This window comes from Cicer arietinum, chromosome 3 (genome assembly GCF_000331145.2).
Source record: "Cicer arietinum cultivar CDC Frontier isolate Library 1 chromosome 3, Cicar.CDCFrontier_v2.0, whole genome shotgun sequence".
In the NCBI taxonomy this organism is placed as follows: Eukaryota; Viridiplantae; Streptophyta; class Magnoliopsida; order Fabales; family Fabaceae; genus Cicer; species Cicer arietinum.
The window spans coordinates 68,405,873-68,429,608 of NC_021162.2; the positions used below are offsets into that span (position 1 = coordinate 68,405,873).

At 29.9% G+C, this 23,736-nt stretch overlaps 2 protein-coding genes across 5 annotated transcripts; one reads left to right on the top strand and one right to left on the bottom strand.

Annotated features, from left to right (window-relative positions):
• Nucleotides 1-554: 554 nt before the first annotated feature.
• On the bottom strand, nt 555-3,013 carry LOC101503043 (uncharacterized). 2 transcript variants are annotated; one of them, XM_004493606.4, is made up of 5 exons: nt 2,783-3,013; nt 2,390-2,470; nt 1,191-1,347; nt 1,010-1,075; nt 555-907 (listed from the first exon to the last, which is right to left on the bottom strand). In XM_004493606.4, the coding sequence occupies exons 1-5, from the start codon at nt 2,873-2,875 to the stop codon at nt 777-779; spliced, it is 528 nt and encodes a 175-aa protein (XP_004493663.1). In that variant the 5' UTR covers nt 2,876-3,013; the 3' UTR covers nt 555-776. The 2 variants fall into 2 exon arrangements, with proteins under 2 accessions (XP_004493663.1, XP_004493662.1); XM_004493605.4 differs by having other exon boundaries at nt 986-1,075; nt 2,783-3,010.
• Nucleotides 3,014-5,228: 2,215 nt separating this feature from the next.
• LOC101503599 (mitochondrial Rho GTPase 2-like) lies at nt 5,229-14,256 on the top strand. 3 transcript variants are annotated; one of them, XM_004493607.4, is made up of 14 exons: nt 5,232-5,515; nt 5,853-5,985; nt 6,695-6,844; nt 7,712-7,888; nt 7,992-8,243; nt 8,925-8,993; nt 9,139-9,194; nt 11,061-11,142; nt 11,223-11,434; nt 11,571-11,640; nt 11,841-11,953; nt 13,355-13,505; nt 13,614-13,800; nt 13,891-14,256. In XM_004493607.4, the coding sequence occupies exons 1-14, from the start codon at nt 5,316-5,318 to the stop codon at nt 13,983-13,985; spliced, it is 1,947 nt and encodes a 648-aa protein (XP_004493664.1). In that variant the 5' UTR covers nt 5,232-5,315; the 3' UTR covers nt 13,986-14,256. The 3 variants fall into 3 exon arrangements, 2 of the variants coding, with proteins under 2 accessions (XP_004493664.1, XP_004493665.1); XM_004493608.4 differs by having other exon boundaries at nt 5,233-5,515; nt 13,912-14,256; XR_001143555.3 differs by lacking the exon at nt 13,891-14,256 and having other exon boundaries at nt 5,229-5,515; nt 13,360-13,505; nt 13,614-13,753.
• Nucleotides 14,257-23,736: the final 9,480 nt, after the last annotated feature.

Below are 23,736 nucleotides of genomic sequence, written 5' to 3' on the forward strand. Positions count from 1 at the left end.
GTGTTCAATAAATGATGGATTGAGTCACACAAAAAAAAAGTGATGGAAATTAGGGCTACTTTCTTGCTAATGCATTCTTGGAAAACAGTTTTTGACATAAACAATATTTCATTAATTATTAAGTATGTGTCATTAATTAATTTTTAATTTATTATATATAGATTTGTATAATTAATATTTTGTTAACAATTAAAATATATGCTATTCATTGTTTTTAAAATATATGTCTCGCTAACTATTAACAATATTATTTTCCTTCGCTTTGTACACAATAAATAAGTAATCACTTTTTGTACCCAAAAAAAATTATTTATAGTCTTGTATTTCTGCACTCCTTCCCTACTCTTGATTGTGCATTTCTTTCTATTTTTTCTCAAAATTTTCACCCATTATCATGGTTCACTTTTTGATTCTCTTTCTGGTGCTTTCAATAAACAAATCGCATATAATTTACTCTAATTTATTTTATTTTGACAAGGACGACTTACTCTATTTTAAGAATATTAAAATCCAACCACAATAATTTGGTAAATTATAAATCAAACTACACACTATTTAGGTAAACAAGTGAGACCCGATGATCAAGCTTTTATTATTAAATTTAACAATATTACATCATCAGAGCTAATTAACATGATAGTACAATTAATTTAGCAGCTCAACTATTATGAGAAAGAAACTGTCTTTACCACACGCTGTGCCTTTTTATGTGTTATAAGCTTTTTCTAACTTATTCAAATTTGGAGCTTCTTTTTCTAATAAATTCAAATTAGGAGCTAGTAAGTCCATTCCTTTGGAAGAAATATATCGGGAGAAGAACTTTGACATAGACCATATTTCCGATCAATTATCTTCTTTGTTGACTCATTAGTGTATACTTCTTCACATCTTATATTATATTTAGAAACTGCAAAATAAAAACACATCATATAATTAATTGAATTGAATTATGAAAAACATAAGGTATATATAGAACTAACGAGACCTTGAGGAGGTGAAATATGCAGACCAAATGTGTGCACTTTAATATTTAGTGCTTGAATGACTCGGGCTGGAAGGAGGACAGGAGCGCAAGCTGCAACAATCGTCAAATTGAAATTTAAATAATAGTCTAAATCTAAATTATTCCACACATTTCTAAATTATTCCACAAATTTAAATAAGTGTTTTTAGATGTCTAAATTAATTACCCGGCTTCTTGGTTGGTTTTGTTCCTGCTTTTTGGGGTAAGAACACGCCGGTACCACATGACTTTTGCCCATAATCTAAGAAAAGGGCCTGCATTCCAGGCCCACCTGTGGCATGTTTGGGCCTTTGAAATGATGAACTTGAAGGAAACTTTGAGTACTGAATAGTTTTTTGTTCACACACATTTTAGTGAAGGAAAGGAATTAATATAATTATATGAAATTAAATAGTACATAGATAGTAACAATATTCAGCAAATATATACTAGTACATACAACACTCTTTGATTTTTCGTGACCGGCCTCTTAGGGTTGCTTATAAGTTACAAGTACATAATCTGTTTGAGTTTTCATATATATGCTTTTTTTTTGTTAACAAAAAACATTTCTTTCACAATATATACTTTATTCCTACAATAAGTATCTTCAATTTTTTCCCCATGTAAAGAGAGAGAGTAACATTATTTAAAATTTAACATTTTAAAGTTGCTACAAATATAAAAAATATTTATTTAAAAAATTAATTAGGAATACTGATTAAATATATATAACTAAAGAGTTATTTCAAATCTTAAATATATAAGTTGTAATTATTATAGTCTATAATATATCAAAATTAAATATATTACTTTTTACTTATTAATAAAATTGAATAATTGGTGATCTGATGTATGAGTAAACTTGTCTTATATCACCAATTCATTCGAAACAAAATCTAAATTAAAATTGTAGTCGGACACATGTGATGAATGATGATGACAACATGCATGCTTGATAAATTAAACTAGAAGAATGTGATTACTTTCTAAATTAATTAATTATTCACTTGTAAATCATGTGCCTCACTCAACTTTGGAATATATGTCATCTCACATAACTTTAAGGAAATATTTTTAAAACTAGCTACAACCTAACTATTATTACTTTTAAAAAATCAACCTATCATTTATTTCATAACGAATGTTATTTTAATAAAAAATATTATTTTAAAATAAATATCATTTATAATTTTTTATACTATTAATTTAATAATAATTAATTAAATATACAATTTTTAAAATATTATTATATTTTTCATTATTAATAAATAAAATAAATAATTTAATAAAATATTATATATTTATCTTCTAATTATTGTATTTCTATATATATTAAACAACACCAATAAAAACGGAGTATTAGAAAACAAAATATTGCATTACCTGCGAGTGTGATTCCCGGGGCAAACTTCGGCGGTCCTGTCGCTGATGTTTTTGTTGACCGTTTCTCATATTTACAGAACACTTCAACATGCAAAACCAATTCAGGTAATCAAGTTAATTACTCAATAATACGTTAAAAATCAAATATCAATTAGAGAAAACATTAAATTTTAACAGATAATATTAATATTAATTAATAAGCAATAGTATAATTGATCTGCTAATTAATAGGAATAACTCAATGTTTATATAAGAGCTTGAAAATATACATATCAGGTTTCAATTAATGTAAACTCGGTTGTTTAATTGGAACAAAAGAAAAATTAGTGATAAGAGAAAAAAAATTAATAAAGAGCAATACTAAACGTTTTTGTTTTAAAAAAAATATCTAACCTTAGAGTCGCATGCCTGGTCAAGAACATGAGAAGGTAACCAAATAATTCCTTCTTCAAAATCAACTTCACCATCCTCATGTAAAGTAGACATAAGCAAAATGAAGAGAGAAAAATTAAAAGCTATTGATGATGAGTTGCTTTGGTTCGTTTTGTAAAAGAAGGTTGAGGAGAGAGAGCATTTTAAGCTCCAACTTTTCACCTGCAACTTAACTAAAACAACTTACGCGTCCAAAAATATACACATTAAAAAGTAAGGCCCTTGGTTGCTTCATCTCTAAGACAAATTTTTTATTACCTATTTTATTTTATTCTATTTTTCTAAAGTGTAATAGAGAATGTAGTAGCTAGATGTTTTTTTTTTTTTTTTTTTACAAAAGTGATAACTATATTACTTCTTAAAAATACCAATTTTAGTTCTTATAAAATAAAAATATTAATTTTTATTTTTATTTCAATTTTAGTTCTTATAAAATAAAAATACCATTTTTAGTTCTTATAAAATTATTATGTATGCAATTTTAGTCTTTGCTTGAGATGTCATAATATATTTTGAAAATGTTCTTTTATAAATATATTTGTAACATTATAAAAGTTCATCCACAAAATGAACTCAAAAGTTGATTGTTAAGTACATATTTTCTTTACTTTTAACTTGAGATTTTTATATTTAAAAGATTTACTTTACATTCAATTCATTCCAAGTCAAAAAATTCTAAATTTTTATAGAATAATTTTTTATAATATTTTAAACATACTTGTAAAATATCAATAAAAAATTTTAAAATTAAAAGACAATGAAATATATTTCATTTTTGCAGAAACTAAAACTATATATTTGATAACTTTGTAGAAACTAAAAGTTGTATTTTTATTTTATAAGGACTAAAATTAGAAAGACGAAATTTTATATAAATTAAAAATATATTTTATCATTTAAAATTTTAGAAGAAAAAATATAAAGTCTAAATTAATTGTACGTTAATCTTAGTAATTCCTTGATTTTTTATACTTTCCTCGTAATAATTCAAGAATATATTTAGTAATAACAAATATCATATTCCTTTTTTTAAAAAATATAACATCATTTTATATAAAAATATTAGGTGTATTTTAATCCCCAAATACAGTATTTTAATTACAAAATAGCAATCTAGTGGTTTAAACCGAAAAAATGTTAGTCAATAATTTATTTTATCTATCAAAATATTTATGAAAATTAATTAGACATACATATTACCTTAAATACTATCTTGCAATTGCATATTTTAAACAGATGAACCGCCTTTAAACTGTGGTGTTGAAATTAAATTGACTAACGTTATCAAATTAAAAAACTAAATTATTATTTTACAAAACTCTAAATTTTTAAGTTCTTCGTATTTTATATAATTTTAATTTTGATTTTAATAATTAAAGAGTTTCACTACTTTAATTACCATACAAATAAGTTGTTCTAGTCTAAAATAGTTAGGTAGTAAATAATTAAGTGATTAAATTCAAAAAAAATGAATTTAAATGACAGATGAATCATTTGAAACAAAAAAAGAAACATCAAATCGGGAAACAGACAATAATGCCTGCGGTCTACGTGGAGCCTTAAATGACAGGTCGTTTTTGCCACGTAAGATAATGGTCCCTGCTAAGACTTTTTAACACTGGAGTTGACAACCATAACCGACCGTTATGCTAAAATACAAAAGAAATTGTGGGTATATAAAAATGACATTTAATTAAAGAAATGCATAAAAACTACCTTGAAACTTTTTTTAGGTCGTGAACGTGGAAGTAGGGTGGGTGCGTTCGGTAAACCACCCTTCTCAATTAAGACTAAGGATACAACAACACAACTCGCATATACATGTATTCACTCAAATCTGAAAACAATCGATTTTTATTAGGTTTAAGTTTTCTAAAATTAAATTTTAAAAATAAATTTAAGGGGTTGATATTGCATTTGCATTCGTATATATTCTATTAATAATATTATTGTTCTTTTTATATTATATATATATATATATTTATTTAATATGTTTAATATTTTTTAAAATATTAAAAATATAATATTTTTTTATTGAAAAATAGTTTTAATATTTTTTAAACTAATAATTATATAATAATAATTATTTAATATATTAATTATAATAATAATTTTTAAATTTATTATTTTATATATATAAATAAGTGTAACTGGAGTTGAAGTTGTAGACGAATAAAACTAAATTTTATAAAAATAGAATATTAAATTTATAAATAGAAACAAATATAAATTTTCTCACTTAAAATTACAGTCAGAATATAATATAAACAAATTTCAATTCATACAACAATATTTGTAAGAAAAATATACAAATTAAGTAAAAAAAAGTTAATTTCAAAATTACATTTTAAACTATAATACAAAGTGATACGTAATATGGAGGGAGAGATTAATGTCTAGTTGCTGCTTAATAATTGGTTAAAATCATATATACGAACACCGTTTTGAAAATATTTAATTTCAACCTTTCTGGTTCTTCGTTTGCTTCGCATCAATGACAAAGAGCGTGACCGGTCAAAGTGGAGTTCGAGTCGTCGTCGCCGGTGATCGAGGCACCGGAAAATCAAGCCTCATAGCTGCTATAGCTTCGGATTCATTCTCCGACGACGTTCCCTCCTTGCTTCCGCCCACTCTATTGTCCGCTGATTTTTTCCCCGACAACGTTCCCCTAACCATCATTGACACGTCTTCTAGGTAATCTTGCACAATTCATTGCATTCATTAAATTCATTGAACATTATTGTGACGAATTACTTTCTATTTTTATGAATTAATTAATAAATTAACTGATCAATTAAAGTTAGCCTCTGCGTTTAACTGATTCAAGTTCGATGCAACCTAAAATGTGCGTTGCATTGCATTTTCTTCCCTGAAATTTGTTTCTATGCTTTTTTCTTTTCTTGCATTCTTGATCTCGATGATCTGAAATGTGTGATTAGAGTTAGATTATGTTTATTAATTATTATAGTGGCGTTTTAATCGAAGTCACAATTATACTTGGAATGAATATATGAGTCGTTGTTTTGTCTAGCTTGGAGAAACAAAACAAGCGTAATGAAGAATTGAAAGGTGCTGATGTTGTGGTTTTAACATATGCTTGCAATGATTCCCAATCCTTTTTGCGATTGAGTTCTTACTGGTTCCGGGAACTGCAGAGCTTGGAGGTTGGTGCTTTTATGTATTTTGTTGGCTTTTCACACGTTAGAAAAATGCTACGATACACTCTTATATTATGCACTTTCAATTATTAGATTAGATGAATGTTATGCTGTCCCACTAAATAATATACTGTTGGTATTCTAGTGTGAGTACTTAGTTCTATATTTGCTAGGAATGAGCTAACTGAATAATATATAGTAGATATGACCCATACAATCGGTGCTTTAAGGTTTTGAGTGGAAATGTGGTGTTTTGGTCTTTTGGCGGTTCTAGTTATTAGTCGGCTGTTGTTCATGGTGCTCCCGGACCGCCAACTGATAAATTACCAATCTTACTATCACATATACTAATAATAATAATATCATAAGAATTTTATCTAAAAACATGTTGCAGAATTTCACACCTCTGTTTCCTACCATTTCTTTTTCCAAATCTGTTCTCTTGTACGAGATCTTTACTAGCTATTTTCTAATCACAACTGTCATCAGACATTTACTCCTACTGTTATGCTGCCTAGTGTACACCTTCCAAATTGTTGGCCTGGATGGTTTACAGTACAGACCAATAGATCAATCTCTTGGATCCCATCAAATACTATATTCAGTAAAATCCACATGACATTTAACTAATAATAAATGAATTGAAAATTGTGTCTTACTAGCATTTCTTTTGTTGTTGAGGCATGAAAGATATATTACCTGTTCTGTGATATAGGTAAAGGCACCTGTAATTGTGGTTGGTTGCAAGCTCGACTTGAGAGATGAAAGCCAACAAGTGAGCTTAGAACGTCTCATGACACAGCTCCTACAAGAGCGCAAGAGTGTTGGCACCTGCATTGAATGCTCTGCAGCTACGCTATACCAGGTATATTGCGTTCCTGAATTATAATGTTTTTTTTTTCTTCATGTGCTAATGCCAATTTATTTTCGAGTATATTAATTTTTTCTCTGAAGAGAAAATTATCGTACAATTGCAAGATTTGTAATGTTGCAAGATCAGTGATGTTGCGTTGGATGTGTAGAAAAACTCGACGAGATAAAATTAGGAATGTTAGCGTTAGATAAATAGTTGGGGTGACATCTATCATAGAAAAGGTGGTGGAAACTTGACTTAGGTGGTTTGGACATGCGGTGAGGAGACTTGTATATTCAGTAGTAAGGAGAGTAGATCAGATAGAGAGCATTCAACTCAAATTGCTAGAAGCAGATGAGTACCTAGAAAAACTATAAGAGAAACTATTCAGAATGACCTAGAGATATGAAATGTGAAAGAACATTATGGCGTCTCCATGTAACCAACCCTACTCAGTGGAAAAAGCTTGGTTGTTGTTGTATTATATTTTTTCTATACAAGATGGAAATCTATGTGTATCTTTCTTTTTTCTTGATCAATCATTAGGGAATCCTATAAAGATTTCAATGACTTTTATTAAAGTAATATCTTACAAGCTAATGAGGTTTCCAATGTGTTTCCCTATTCTAAAATGCAATCCTGTGGTTTTTTGAAGGCCAAAATGGTTTTTAATCATCAAATACAAGAACTTCAAAAGATCCTAAAACAGATAAATAGGTATCCATTTATTCTTTACAAGTAAGTCAGGGTGAAGTAAGAAATTCGTGCATCTCTGCAATATTGCAACTGTTGTGTGATGTATACATGATATTTTTTCTATATTTGACTTCACATTTGCAAATAAGTGCCTGAAATGTAATGTTAATTTTACATTTTTAGGTCCCTGAAGTTTTTTATTTTGCTCAAAAAGCTGTACTGCATCCAGTAGATCCATTATTTGATCATGAAAGTCAAGCTTTAACAGATCAATGTGTTAGAGCGTTGAGAAGAATATTTGTTCTTTGTGATCGTGACATGGATGACGCCCTCAATGATGCAGAACTAAATGATTTTCAGGTTTTTGCTGGATTTGGATTTTTTATTTATTTCTCTTTATACTCCGATAATGCAGCGTTTTCATTTGTGGGCCATTTATTCAAAACTTTAAATACATCTACAGGTTAGATGTTTCAATGCACCATTGCAGCCATCTGAAATTGAAGAGGTCAAAACAATTGTACGGCAGAAAGTAGTAGAAGGAATCAACTCACACGGTCTTACTTTTCCAGGATTTATGTGTATCCATAATATGTTCTTAAGAAAAGGGCGTCCAGAGGCATTTTGGTCTGTGCTAAGAAACTTTGGATATGATAATGATTTAAAACTCATGGATGATTTCCTTCCTGTCCCATCTAAGAGTTCTCCTGATCAGGTTATACTTGGTTCTATTATTACAAAAATTCCAATTTCCAACTTTGCCTTCCTGTCTTAAATGGAAGAGATTGGAGTAGTGATACTACCATTTAACTAAACAATTTTCAATCTTGGTACCAACAATAACAGATTATGTGTGTGCTTTGTAAATTAGGAAGACAAAAATGTTATCTGTTGGTTATACATGTTAATTGTAATAATAGCTATTCTCTAGTAGGTTTTCTCAAGGTTGATAATTGCCTACAACAAATTGTACCTGTGGTTTTGTAAATATTAGCAGTGAACTTTACTTCTTGGATCTAGGACTGGTGATTTGGAAAAATCAACTGTAGAGGTTTATATTCGTTTTAGAAAATGACTTTTACATTACATGTTTCATGCTTATTGCCTAGATCAATCCTTATCATTGTCATATTTTTTAATTAGTGTATTATTGTCGTTGACATATTATACAGTTTTTCCTGTTGTTAAATACTGAGATGGTCTGAAGAATGCAGAAATTTGGTGTTTCTGCTTTTTTGACGCAATCTTGTTAAGTCAAATGATGGTTTTCAAAGAAGCATACGATACACTATGCACTTTTTACCAAATTGTAATTTTACAGCATTTTTGGTCATTTGAGTCATTATAAATGTAGTTATTTTACATTTCCTGTTCAATTTTCATTGACAAAATACAGAGTGTGGAGCTGACAGGTGAAGCTGTAGAGTTTCTAAATGGCATCTTCCGACTATTGGATACTGATAAAGTATGTACAAATGATTTTTGTTATCACTTCCTTAACCATTCTACATATTTCAATCCCGTCTCTTTCCATGTTATTTTTATAGATGGTATTCTGCATCTAATATGCTTTCATGTGATTTGTTTCTTTGTACCTTGATATTCTCTAGGATCGAGCTTTAAGACCTGCTGAAGTGGATAAGCTATTTTGTACTGCTCCAGAAAGGTGAACTTGCAACACCACCCCCCGCCCACATAAGAAATCTTTCTATGCATATAAAAGGCAAACTTGCTTTTCAATTGTTATCAAAACTGCCTCGTGCACTGGGCCGCCACTGAAGTAAAGGGTTAAGGATAATTTTTGTTTTAAACAAATTGTAGCTATTGCTGTTAAACTACCAGACTTACATCTGATTTGGAGAAATCGAAATTTGGATCTATCAAGAAGCTTTGAAATCTGATTAGGACTGTTTGGAATACGTGTTTGTGTTAGGATGATGCATCTTCTAGGTTGAATAAGGCAGTTGTTAGTTAGTTACATAGTTAAATTTGTTGTAATAGATGTAAATAACCTTAGTGGGAAAAGCACTTGGGCAATTCTGATATCTCGGTGTCTAGGGAAGGCTTGGTGGCAAGAATTGGTGCACGGCCAATGGGGGCACCAACTTCTTTACCCAGAGGATAGGCATAAGGGGCAGTGAGAAGAGTAGATAGGGGAGTATCAAGTGTGTTGCCACAACAAGCTTGAGTGCGATGAGTAATGTGTCGGATCAGGTGTCATCCAAGGCTTGGGCCACTAGGAAATTGTCTTGTGTTCCTGGAATTCACGAGTTTCTTCAGAGGAAGGGATGGAGGTGTTTCAAGTGTAGAGGGCTGTTTTTTCCTAAACCTAGATGTCCAAAAATAGAGGTGCAGTCACAATCCTTGAGGAGGATGAACAATCAAGAGAGGCTTCTGATGTGCTACATTTGGAAAGGAAACATCCATGGAAGAAGTCTTGCACAATGGGAATCCTCAATCACCACCTTTAGGGGAAGGGGGAATCTAAGATATCGGCAGATATCACTTCTTCTGAGGGTGGTTTGTCAGAAAATCTTGTTGGAAATTTTTTCAGATGGTGGCAGACAGCTGAGAACATTAAGGAAACTTTTTCGGATGGTGGCAGGCAGTTGAGGTTAGGGATGAAGGGGAACATGCTGAAATGAGGAAACTGTTTGAAACAAAGAAGAAAAACAAAAAAGGGGGTTTAACAAATATTAGTATCCCGAACATTAAGGAACTTGACTGTGGAATAGCAACGAGACAGATCACAGAGGATTGAATCTGATTCTTGATATTACGATTAAGTTATGAGTTTTAGATAAAAGAAGGATATAAATAATAAGAGTTTGAATATTATTGATAATAACTTTTTTTTATAAGAAAATATTAATTGTTACTTTAGTATGTTATGTTAGTAGCTAGAGTTTGAATCTTGTTTTTTCTTCTAAATTCCTTTGGGTGTCCCAGCTCAAGCACTTGAGCTACGTCTTAGGGACATTATTGATTTAACTTGAAAATAGCTTGATAGTAACTTAATAGAAAAGACTAAACACTAACCCCTACAAATAGGGATACAAGACTTAAATAAATAGGGAAACGAGGAAACAAATCATAATAACATCTGAATAGTATAAAAACTAATCCTAAGAAATAATCTATGATACTCTAATATTATATACTGATTCTAGAAAATAAACTAAGATACTCTAATATAATATCAAAAATATTTTAAAAAATATTTTCTTGAATTGTACCATATCAACAATATTGTGCTCATCTTTTTGCTTCTTTCCTCTATTTCAATACATGCGAATAAATGCCCCACCACCTGTTACCTTTGAGAACGTTAACATTTTAGAAATTTTCAAGTGAAGCCTATCCAATAGTAGTTTGATTTTTTAATTTCATATATCATTCAAATGTGGAATTTTATTTTCAAATTTATGCACATTGTTTTCTTCGTTTTCAATTGTGATAATATTGAAATGATTATTGATCTGTTAGTTTCTCCTCTTGATTGTTATGTTCGGTACTTGGTTTTGAATTGCAGTCCATGGAATGATGCTCCATATAAGGATGCTGCTGAGAGAACTGATATGGGTTACTTATCTCTTAACGGATTTCTATCCCAGGTGGGGATAACACACACTACAGTCTTTTAGTTTTAAGAATGAGTTAGTTATTGATATAGTTAATAACTTTTATGTTGCAGTGGGCACTTATGACATTACTTGATCCACTATGTAGCCTTGCAAATTTGATTTACATTGGATATAGTGGTAATCCTGCTGCGGCTCTTCGTGTTACTCGTAGGAGATCAGTTGATCGCAAAAGACAAGCGACAAAAAAGAATGTGTTCCAATGCTATGTTTTTGGTTCTAAAAAAGCCGGGAAATCTGCTCTGTTGGATGCATTATTGGGAAGGTGTGTTTCTAAACCAATCACCCTAGTCAATGCGTTTTTTGAATATATGTTGATCTATAAGCAAGTACAACTTTATCCACACTTAATGTTTATGTTCATATTTCTTCAAAGCAACACTTAACCTCTGATTTTGTAGGTCTTTCTCAAATAGTTATACTCCAACAACAGCTCAGAAGTTTGCTACAAATGCCATTGAATTGATAGGGGTAAGTATTAAGGTGGGAGAATATTATTATTACTTATATGAATTTGAAAAAGGATGCTTTATTTCTTTCATGCTCTGCATCTTGGCAACATAATTTATTACCAGTAAATATAGGAGTCACATTGATGTCGTGGAGGAAGTTAAGAGAGTCAAATGTGCAGTCTATAGCTACTTATGATCCTGTTGTTGACTACTATATAGGGAACTAGGAAAACTCTTGTATTGCGGGAGATACCAGAGAGTGAAGTATCGATAGTTCTGTCAAATCAGGATTATTTGGCAGCATGTGATGTAGCTGTTTTTGTGTACGACAGGTATGGTGCAAATGAATTTCCGTGTTCCATGCTTTGTTACAAAGCTCTAGGAGTGGTTGTTTTGCATTCTTGTGTTGCTTTCACCAACATATATTTATATATGGTACTATTAGTTAGTAAAAATAATGTATCAAAGACATGTTCGTTTCCCATATATGTGTTGTATGTAAATCAATTGCCTATGATGGCTTTGTTTGAGAGTCAGGAGGGGAGGAAGGGGAAGTGAGGAGAATCCTTCACCTTGTTTAGGAGTGTTTTTAGAGGGGAGGAGAGGAGAGGAGAGTACTTGTGATGATATTTTCTTTGTTTTGAGAGTATTATAAAGAGAAGGAAAAGATTTGGAAGTTTATTCAAAATCTTACAAAGTCTTCCCCCAATGGATTTGTTGAACCGCTGCCCCACATTGGAGTTTTTAGTCTCAAAAGAAAAATAAACCCCCATACAAGGGGGAGGACTCCTCTTCCTTCCCTTCCCACTTTCCTCCTCCCTTTATTCTCAAAGCCCCTCCCTTCTATTCCAAACTCCCTACTTGACACGAGAAGCCTACAGTAAATCCCCACCATCTTTATTACCTAGCAACATCCACAGTTGCTGCCAGCTGGGACTCTCTTCCATTGTCGTTGTCATCTGTTGACTGACACTCTCCACCATTGCAACTCAGCACCATTCACCATCATGGCCCCAGAATCGTGTAAATTGTTGTTGCCACCTTTCCCCATCTAATTTCGAAACATAGTCTCAACAAATGTATCAAACAAGTTTATTTGATTTTTGTTTAATTTATCATCTGAAACTGTTTTCAGATTATTAAAATATAGCATTTTTTATGGAAAAGCAGTTTTGGAAATTTGACATTCATTTTGATTGTATTGGAAATAGACATGAAGTTTGATGCAGCTTGCATTGTTATGGTTCTCAACCTTCTGGAGAAATGAGCATATCAAGTTAGAGGAATGAATTGTTGCATGTGGAGTTAATAATAGCCTATAGATTAAAATGAATGTTGAGATCATCCTTTTCATTAAAATCCGATGTGACCAGTTTCATGCTAACGTCATTGGCAATGTTCATGCTATATTTAAAGAAGGAACAAAGAAATCAAGGCATCATCAATTCATCATATGCACTTGTTTTTAGGCGAGGCTATCCTCTCAAAGTCAAATTCATGTTACTTTGTTATTTATAATTATAACTGAAAAATGTGATTCCTATGTACTTGTATTAGTACTGCTTTACCAGATTCTGAGGGGTTCTACTTCACGCCCATTCTATTGACGTTGCGTGTAATTAATTTTTCTCAATTGAGCTAATCTAGTTCAACTCTTAGTTGCATTTTTTTTGTTTAATTTTGGCTTTTTGCTTCTGTATCTTGGTTTTTGATATTTTCTCCTTGTTTTCCAGTTCAGATCAATATTCATGGAAGAAATCCAGAGATTTGCTTGAGAAGGTTGCCGGGCAAGGTGATCTTACTGGTTATAGAGTTCCTTGCCTCCTCATTGCTGCTAAGGATGATCTAACTCCATATCCAAGGGCAGTCCAAGATTCAGTCAAGGTATTGCATTTTCGTCCCAGTGTTATCATATTATTGAATAAGTTGTGCACAATTTTATAGCTAAACCTGTCGGTTCAGAATGTTATCATCTATTTATTTTTGGTATAGGTTACTCAGGAGTTGGGAATAGAGGCACCTATTCACGTAAGTATGAAATTAGGCGATTCAAGTAACGTGTATAATAAAATTGTTAGGGCTGCAGAACACCCTCATTTGAGCATCCCAGAAACTGAAATTGGGAAGAAAAGAAAGCAATACCATCGGCTTCTGCAAAACTCTCTTATTTTTGCTTCAGGTGTTTCTCTGAACTTTTCTTACCAGAACTTGACACATGATGAGTGTTGATTGCTAATTGGCAAAAAAAAGGTGTTGACTGTTAAAATAGCTTTCTATGTTGAATTTACAGTTGGGACCGCAATGGCAGTTGTTGGTTTGGCAGCATGCCGTGCATACGCAGTGAAAAAGAACTCTTCTGCCTAGTCATCAAACAACTTAATTTATGGTAACAGTTTTAACATAATTGTGAATTTGTGCTCAATATTGTATACAAAACCTCATCGGGCGACCTTAAGTTAGAGTCTTTTATGCATAATAATCACTAATTTCATTTATTCTTTGTTAGGTTAAGCCTTGTTATATGTAGTTAGTTTCCTCAATATGATTGTTGGTTTTCAGTCTGATTTTCATTGTGAACTTTTTAGGGGGAAATTACATTGATTTGATGAAATTACAGTTATCAGTATTTTAATTAGAGTATGCTTGAAATTAAATATGATAGGAACTTTTTTACTGTCTAACATTAAATAAATCTTATTTTATTTTAATTGAGTGCAAATGAAATTCAAAGTTGGTTGGATATAATGTTAGTTTTAATTGTTTGAGTTGACTGTTTGGATTTTATATTAATGTGGAGTGAGTGATTTATCGTATTTTAATTTTAAGTGAAAGAACACTAAACCACTACTATAAAAGTAAGTTTTATTTTATTTTAGTGGTTTTCAAATATGAAGTGTGTAGTTTCATTTAATTTATTATTATGACTGGTCAGATTAAAGATTAAATAAATATGAATTTGTATTCCTTTTTACCATTTGATATCAAATATGTGATTTTTAGTGGCTTGATATTGCAAATCTCAGTCTATAAGTTTTAACTCAAAAACCTTCCTACTTCAGTTTTCTGTACTTTCTTTCCACTGTGGCCTTTGGAAACTATAAAATCAATTCTTCTTATATCCTTTTTATTGGTGAATTGGCGATCCACATGTTTAAGTCGATAAATTGCTATGCATTGGGTAATGGTTACAACACGAAACTGCTACTAGATGTATATCAGAGTAGTGATTCTTCTCCAAAACTGCTTATCAGACTTTACGGAATCATATCGATTTTCAATATAGAACTGTTACCAAATGATTTAATTTTTACAATTTGTTAATCAATAGTTATCAAAATCACTAATAAATCATCATTTTACAGAAATAAAGCAGAAACTTCAATATACATTAACAAGTGTCTTAAAATAATCTACATAAATGGCCAAATACTCAAATTGGTCTATTGGTATAACACAAGTGTCCTCAAATTAGTTGAGAAATGAGAATATTGATCTCCCCAAACCTTCATATATTTTCAAAAAGAAGGTTACACATTATAAATCATTTTGTATAACATATATATATATATATATATAATGAAGCAAACTATTTCAATTGTAGCATGCCTATACATTAAAGTTACTTAGCCACACATTATCTTATTAGCTCTAATCCCATCCAACCCCACTGCAGTAAAACACTAGTGCACATAATAAAAACAACAATTGACCTGTAATAAAGAATAAATGAAATATTGTATATGAATGGTTTATATTGTAAGGATTAGTTGGCATGCAAGGATTATAATTTATAAGAATGAGTTGGTTGTAATGTGAGATAGAGGGGTTGGGCAATGTTCCAATTCCGTTTTGTTAGTGTAACAATTTACATTTATGTTTCCACAAAAAAGTTAGCTCGTGGTATCTAAATTGGATAAGAAAGAGTGGTCAACTTGCGAAAGAGACTTAGGCTAAGTTCAAAATTCTAGTGCCTCTATCTATTTGAGTAGTTTTGTCTGTTAGAGACGACACCAGTGCAGGTGTACTAACTGCCACACATTACTGATCACTAGCTCGTAGTCTCCTTCCTATTCCTTCACAAGTTTCTTTTGGCCAGTTCATTCATTTCGTTCTTAAAATCTTGATATATAGCTATAGGTCCCTGCCCCAATCAATTAACCCACAAAGTAGTGGTTTCGAATCATTATATAAATATTTTCAAACTCATGACATGATGGGTAGGCCTTGGCATCAAAGACTCTACCTTGCCTTTTTTTGTTAAGTAGCAAAACAAGACAAGTGCAAACTACAATGCCAAATCATAATTCATTCAATATGTGACAATAAAATCTCCACAAGCCACACATAGTATCGACACGTAAAACATTTTTTCAGTACAAGTTTGTACAAGTATCCTGATCGATTTGAGTGAGGTTTAGGTGCAGTACATTCCTTTTTTTTTATAGTGTAAGTGCATGGTCCCCAATCCCCATATTCCTCGGGGGTTCATGCCAATTCCGTTCAAGGAACAGTACTGTTCTAGGGCCAAAATAGAACGAATCACAAAATTTGATGTCCATTTTTAGAGATGGCTATAGCTAGGCTACCCTATTGGCTAGAGCAAGTGTCTTTTTGAATGGAATTTTAAAGTAGACTCTAGTGCTTGTTGACAATAATTCCTTGTCCTATATATATATGCCCATCGCACTTTGCTTGAATCAGTACAACAAAATAGAAAAATAAATAGATTATGATATCTCAGTCATTGTTTGCAAGTTCCATACATGCCCAAACACTATGCATGGGTGGTGGGAGACAATTAGGACCGGGGTTTCAATTGTATAATTTTTACTCTTACATTAAATTAATGGAATTGGCTACTCTGTCTATGAGTTTCACTTATTTTAGAAAAAGAACACTATGGAGTGATAATTACTGATAGTTTTAGTGATATAGAACTATGTAAAAGGGGCATATTATTATAACGTTAAAATGCACATTATTTTTCATTTGATAACTAGGCTAGCTTAAGCACTTCCACATTGTAAGAAATGCATTGTATTATAACGGTAAAATTTCACTTTGATTTAGCAAAAAACTTCACTTAATGCATAGTAGCATAATACAATACACATTCTTATTGGTGCGTGAATCTCTTCTAATCGCTGTATGGTGCAACAGTTGTGAGAACAGTAAAATCTAGTAAGAGAAAATTCATTGTAGCCACTATGGAGCAACCTCCGCCAACATTATTGTTACCATTGACTATGTCCAACACCCTCCTCCTCCACAACTATAATTGCTATTATTATATCCGACACCATCCACCTGCAAACATCATCATCGTCTTCATTGCTACATGTCACCCTCTATTTTATATTTTCTCTAAAATTGTTTTCAAAATAATTTTCTTTAGCAAGATTTCCCTAATTATCATGAAGAATAGTTTTTGAAAAAAAAAATACAATAAACATAGTTTTATAATGTATTGTGGAACATTATTTCATAAACACAAACAAAGAAAACGTCTTATCGAATGCAGAGAAATAGATAGCATGAGGAAGTAGTTGATATAGGTGGGGGCCTCAGAGGATACTCTTTTGGATTCTCTGGATAGCATCAATGGACGTTGTAGTACAAAAACAAACAATTTGGGTTTGAACCCCAAGAAAGCAAAATTCACGAACAAAAACTACTGTAGGCCTATGCATGTCTTCGTGCAAAGCTCCAATAACCACAATGCTCGTTTTTCTTTTTACAACTATCATGGATTCAATGAGAAAAATTATACATTTTGTTTAACAATCATAATCAAATTAATACTAACCAACTTACCTGTGATTTAATAATCGTTCCAATTTTTACACTTGCTTCTAATCATAGATCCAGTTTCATGCATAACAAAGAGAAAGAGAAACATTATCTACACAGTGTATATACTTTCCCCGATATCAAATATATGCAATAAAAACTTGTTTTTGATTGTCTAAAATATAAACAAATGTTAACTACTAATACAAAATTTAATACTCTTATTCCCTAATTATTCTTCAACAAATTTAAATTTTATTTTTTAATAATTTTTATATTTTCATGGAACAAGTTCCTTTGAGGGGTAATTTAAGAAATATAATTATTTTTCTTATTACTCTTGAAAGAATTAAACAATAGATTAACTATCTTTCTTAATAAATGCGAGCTTGAAAGTAGTTATTTTTTATATTAATATTTTTATAGAAAAGTGTGAGATATTAAATACATCTAATAATATTTAAAAGATAAATATTAAATAAAAAATCATTTAAATAATAAATATATTTAAAAAATTTGAACTTTTTCTTATAAATAAAACAAAAAAATGTCCAAAAATTTATTTGAGACCCCATAAATATGGGTGTTGTCTGCATAAGGTTATTGTCTGCATTCCCCTTATTCACATTATATATGATCACACGAGTGGCTTTACGTGCAACTATCCTATCAATTTCTCTGAAGACATTGGTCATCCATTTAGCTTCATTAATTAATTAATCAATTAGTCAGCTACTTTTGAGATATGTCTCAAATATGTTTGGTGTAATGGATATGATCTATAATAATCTACTTAAATGAAAAGTCAAAATTTATTCAATTCTGACCTCTTGAATATTTTCTCAAGACATTACACGATCAAGTGGAATGTGGATTAGGCCAATGACAAGGATCCAACATTAAATTTTATAGTGTAAAGGACATAGCTGGTATTCAAAATTTATAAAAACATGTGGCAAACAACAGAGTAACAATGTAGTGTTACATGTGAGTGGAAGACCACATGTATAATTAATGGGGATACAAACTTTAGACTAGGAAGCCCTCTCGATTTCTCAACGTGTGGATGTATTCAAGCGTCATAAAGTATGTATATTTTGGCAAAAAAAAATCTTTAAAAATGTTATTTATCTTATTTATTTATAACAATTTAGGAAATTTAGCAATTGAAGTTATATGGATTTAACATTTTTTACCTTAAAAATGAAGAATTTTGGTTTTAGTTTCTATAAGAACGTTCTATAATTTTCATCCCTAGTTTGATTGGACAAATTTTAATTTTGTTCTAAGTGAAAATAACGAGTTTTATATTATAGTATTTAATTTCTAATATTTCTCTTTCAAAAAAAAACTTGAAATGATCATATCAATATTTATTAGAAGTATAAGTTGCGACGATATCACATGATAATAGAGATAAAAAAATACAACTTTTAGATTTTAGAGAAATTATAATGAAATAACTTTTTTACAATACCAAAACCAAAATTTGCCAAACATCGATTTTAAGATCATGTTAACTTAATTTTTTTTTTTTTCGTTTTAAATCATTTTACAGAATATCTATATTATTAAGTTGAACATCATTTCTTAAATTTCTTAAATTTGAATCTAAAACATCAATTCTAACAGTAATTATATCATTTTATCTATAAATTAAAAAAAAAACTTCATTTTCTGTTTAATCAAATATACCCAAATACAACCATGAAGACTAATCTATCCCTCAAGTCTTCCGACAACCATTAAACTTTTTTTAATGATTCTTAAAAAAAAAATTCATTTTTCAGAAGTCTCTCACAATCTCTCTTAAATCTCATTCTCCCCTTTGTCTCTCTTGGCTTGCCTTCCATTTTAAATGGAAGATCCAAGAGAAGATTATCTAGGTTTATTATGAATCTTCAGCATATTATATATATATATATATATATAGATGCCCACTCGCCTTGTGAATATAGGGCAATAGGCCAATTTTGAAATCCCGAGTTAATACAAATATATATATTTTTCATAATAAAATATAAGTGAAATAATACACATATTTAAATTAAATTTGATTTGATTTAAATATATATATATATATATATATATATTTCATATTTTATTATGAAAAATATATATAAAACTAAATTGAAATTAATTTTTAATGCAATAGCGGAGAAATATCTACATGGATGTAACATTTGAACATACACATAAATAAAATTTTTTTCTTCAACTTATGTGTGTTTAAAAATTTTAATTAAAATGGTGTCTACGTAAAATTTGCTCACAACCGCGTTAAAGTCACACAACATCAAAAGCCTTGTCGTTAGGCTGCAAACCTGTCTTGAAATCGTTATAATTCATATAAAATATACTTGACTTAATTGAAGATACAAAACCTCTAGGTGGTCGACAAATGGCAACACAATATCAAAAAAGAATAAGTACAATGCCTGAATAATGTGTTACATTTTCTATTATTTTGGTACATATCCGTAGGTGGTCGAATATGAAAATCTTCATAGGCATGATTTTTCATAGATACACCAAACTCTATCACACACATATCAAATCCACAAAATGAAGAGAGAAAAAGAAATCCCTTTTAATTTTTAATGATCTTTTTTAGATATTAGCAATAGAACCTCCATGTGACAAAAAAAAATTAAAAAAAATTAGGGGACATGCGGATTGCCCCAAAGATTTTTCTTACTGTGAGATGATATGGTGAGAGAATATATGCTTAAAGGACATAGAAACAAGGTTCTTAAAGCTAGCACATGATGTTAGGGACCAAATGTTGCATGTGATGGGGTTGAAAGTTTCGTTTCACTACTAGTGTCATCCAAAACCTCAACACAAAACAACTTAATGTATGGATGCCCAAACTCCACGATTAGCCATTGCCTTGCCCCTCTTAAAGAATGTCATACCCAACTTCATTTCTAAAACCTTATAATATTGTCACATCAACACAACTAGCTATCTAGCTAGGATATATATCATACTCACTTTCATGAGATAATATCTGACATAAGAATCTTTTTTTTAGCCCACATCATTTTGGTCCTTTGGCTCCCCCTAAGACCTAGGGTATCCCAAATTTAAATTCTTCTTATTGGCTATGAGACTAATTAAATTAATTTGGATTTAGTCATCTTAGGTGAGGATAAAGCTTTGCTCCTTGCGTCTGAATGTGGACAAGAAACTACACTTAATTCACACTTAATTCGAAAAGTAGATGTTAAACATCATATAGAAAAGAATATTTTTAAATTTAATGTTTTAAAGTTTTAAGTGGAAATATTATGTTCAAATTATTTGTGTATTTGTTGTTAATCGAATGTAATTGTTATGATGTTTTAGACTCCTTCACGTTCCAACACTTTCGTCCACAATTTCAATGTTAACAATTGAGTCAAGTATCGATAAATCTTATGGCCAACTATTAAGTTAATTATCGGTCCACATTTTTTTCACTCTTAAAGTTGTTTGTCAATTCCTTCCTTTTATATAATAATTTTAGTTGTTAGTACAGTCTATCAGTAATTCGAGTTTGAATCTTAAATCTTACTCTCAAACTCTATCGAATGTTTCAACTTAACCACTCAAACTAAATAAGCGTTTTGTTGAAATAAAACTTTGGTTTTGTTAGACACAACTCATAGTTTACTGATAAATAGACGCACCACTCATGAAAGTAATCTTGTAAATGAGATCGTAATATTTAAACACAAATTATAATTAATAATCCTAAACTTAGAATAAAATAAAAAACAATCCAGTCACTCTGCATTTAAAAATGTAAACACAATTGTTAGAGCTTCATAATCAATTCTTAAGCATTCTTTATATCTAATATTTTGAACAAATTATATCACACTCAAACTCAATTAAGGTGTATTACCAAATGAGTGATGCCTATTGGACAAGAGAAGAATCCTTTAATAAAGGTAAGACACTAGGGCCAATTGTTAAAAATTAGAATGTGTTGATAACATGATGTACTGACTGAAGAGGAGTGGCAAATGGCATCACATGGGTGAGATACACTATACATGATGAAGTCAGTTCATGTTATACAGTTTTGGGGTCCCTCCTTCCTTCCCTCCCTTTTGATAGTTACCATGCATTTGTACTAAATCCGTACACCACAACTTGTTTTAGGGAGAGAGTCTTATAACTTATACGTGCACCAATTCTTTTCAATTTCCTCATTCATTTATTACTAGATTAAGAACCCATGCACTTTTTATCCCTTCTCTCACTCACTCTAAACTTAACCCCCCCAACACTTCCCATGCCCACCCATGTTGCTCTAACTGACATACATACATACTCATCCATCAAGTTTTTGCATGTGAACTCAAATAAAGGTGCCCTTAAGCTCATTTGGAATTGTTTCCTATATATGTCAATATGGTCATATAAAATATATTAATTCAAATCATTCTAATAATGTACAATATATAAAAGATAATTCATTTTAATATATTTTTTTAAGTACTTAATCCATTTTACTACTTCTATAGATACATCAAGAAGCATGTCTTTTTTTGATAAACTTTTGTTAAAAATCATGATTACTAAAAAACGAAGGTACAATGAAACAAAGAAATGAGAAAATGATCGATTGCCGGAGGCTAAAATAATGAAATTTTTTTTATTGATGATTCAACATAGCAGAAAAAAATTAGAGAGATGAAAAAATCTTAGAGACAAAGAGACTACAAGATCAAAATTAAGTTTGAATGTTTTTTTATACGATTCCTTCATATAACAAATATGTCTGTTGTTATTTGATCAAATGCTTTTGAGTTTTTGTTACACTACTTTTAAAAAAATATAAATTGTCTTTTATAAACAATTTTTAAATTTTTATATTCTTTTGCATATTTAATGCATTTTTTTAATAATAAATTTTTTAAAATTTTGAATGTTGGATTACTAATAAATTCTAGTAGAACTATTTCTACCAGCACATAACATAATGCTAGATTTCTAGAACTATTTCTTTAATGCATTTTTTTTACTAATAAATTCAATATATTATTTCAATATATATTAAAGATGATTTTATACTACTTTAATTTCATATGTATTATGAGAATCTATTCTCTCTCATCCTTCATGTATTAAAAATGATTTTTTATTAAATAAAAATGAATTTTTGAGTAATGCATGTATATCATATAAGAATGAATATTATATATGTTCAAACTATAAAATGATTGTAGATTTTAATTTCTAAATTCTATTAAATTTATGTATTATATTTCTATTATCTATCAAATAATTGAAGTTTTTCCTAAATATCTGCATAAAGTTTTAAAACATTGCATTATTTTTTTGACAAAGTATAAATTTCAACTGATTTGAACTTAGACAAAGAATATTATCAACATTTATTATTTTTATGTCTCTTCATTTCTTCTTATATTCTTTCGTATTTTGGTTTTTCTATCTCTCTTCTCTTTTTACACGTGCATTCAAAAACAAAACAAAAAAAATGAGCAAAGATATGAGTTTAGTACCAAAAACAAAAACTTATATCTCTCTAAATATTTATACATACTATTAATTTTTTTTCCACTAAATATTTATACATATTAAAAAAGTTGGCATCTTTAAGTATGAAACCCTAGTTAGAATCTTTTCTTATTGTCTCCATTTTTTTTATTATAAAAATTTTAAAAAGGATGACAAATGAAGAAAAAAAATGGAGAAGATAATGACTCTTAAATTATAGTTTTGTCTTGAGAGAATTTACCTTTTACTTTAGCCACCACAATTATGTTTTGTTGGTCTAGGTTAATTAGGGGTCTTTGAGACCCCATTTATTTGTTATCCAATAATGTTTTGTTCATTTTGTATAAAAAATAAAATTTGGAAAAATATTATTTATTTATTAAAAAAAATAAAATATTTTGAAAAAATATTTCTTATATAAAAAATTTGTTGAAAAAATATTTTCCAAAACTTTTGTTTTCTTATAAATTCTTCCCAAAATTTAAAATATTTTTAACAAAAGTTTTGATATGTTGCTTATTTTGATTTTGTGAATTATGTGAATGGGGCTCACTTTAAATTCAGAGATAGGTGACATACTATAGAATGAGAAACGCAAAAAAGAAAATATAGGAGTTTAAATTGTGTTTTATTTTTAAAAAAGTTTTTAGCAAGATTAAATCAAAGTGATAAAACATAACATATAACGACGATAAGCACATAATAACAGAAGCCAACTTATCATATTTCACTACCAATATATTAGCTACGTCAAGTCCCTTCAATCTGAAGGATTTAATCAACTATTCACAACTAAGTTACACGTCCATTG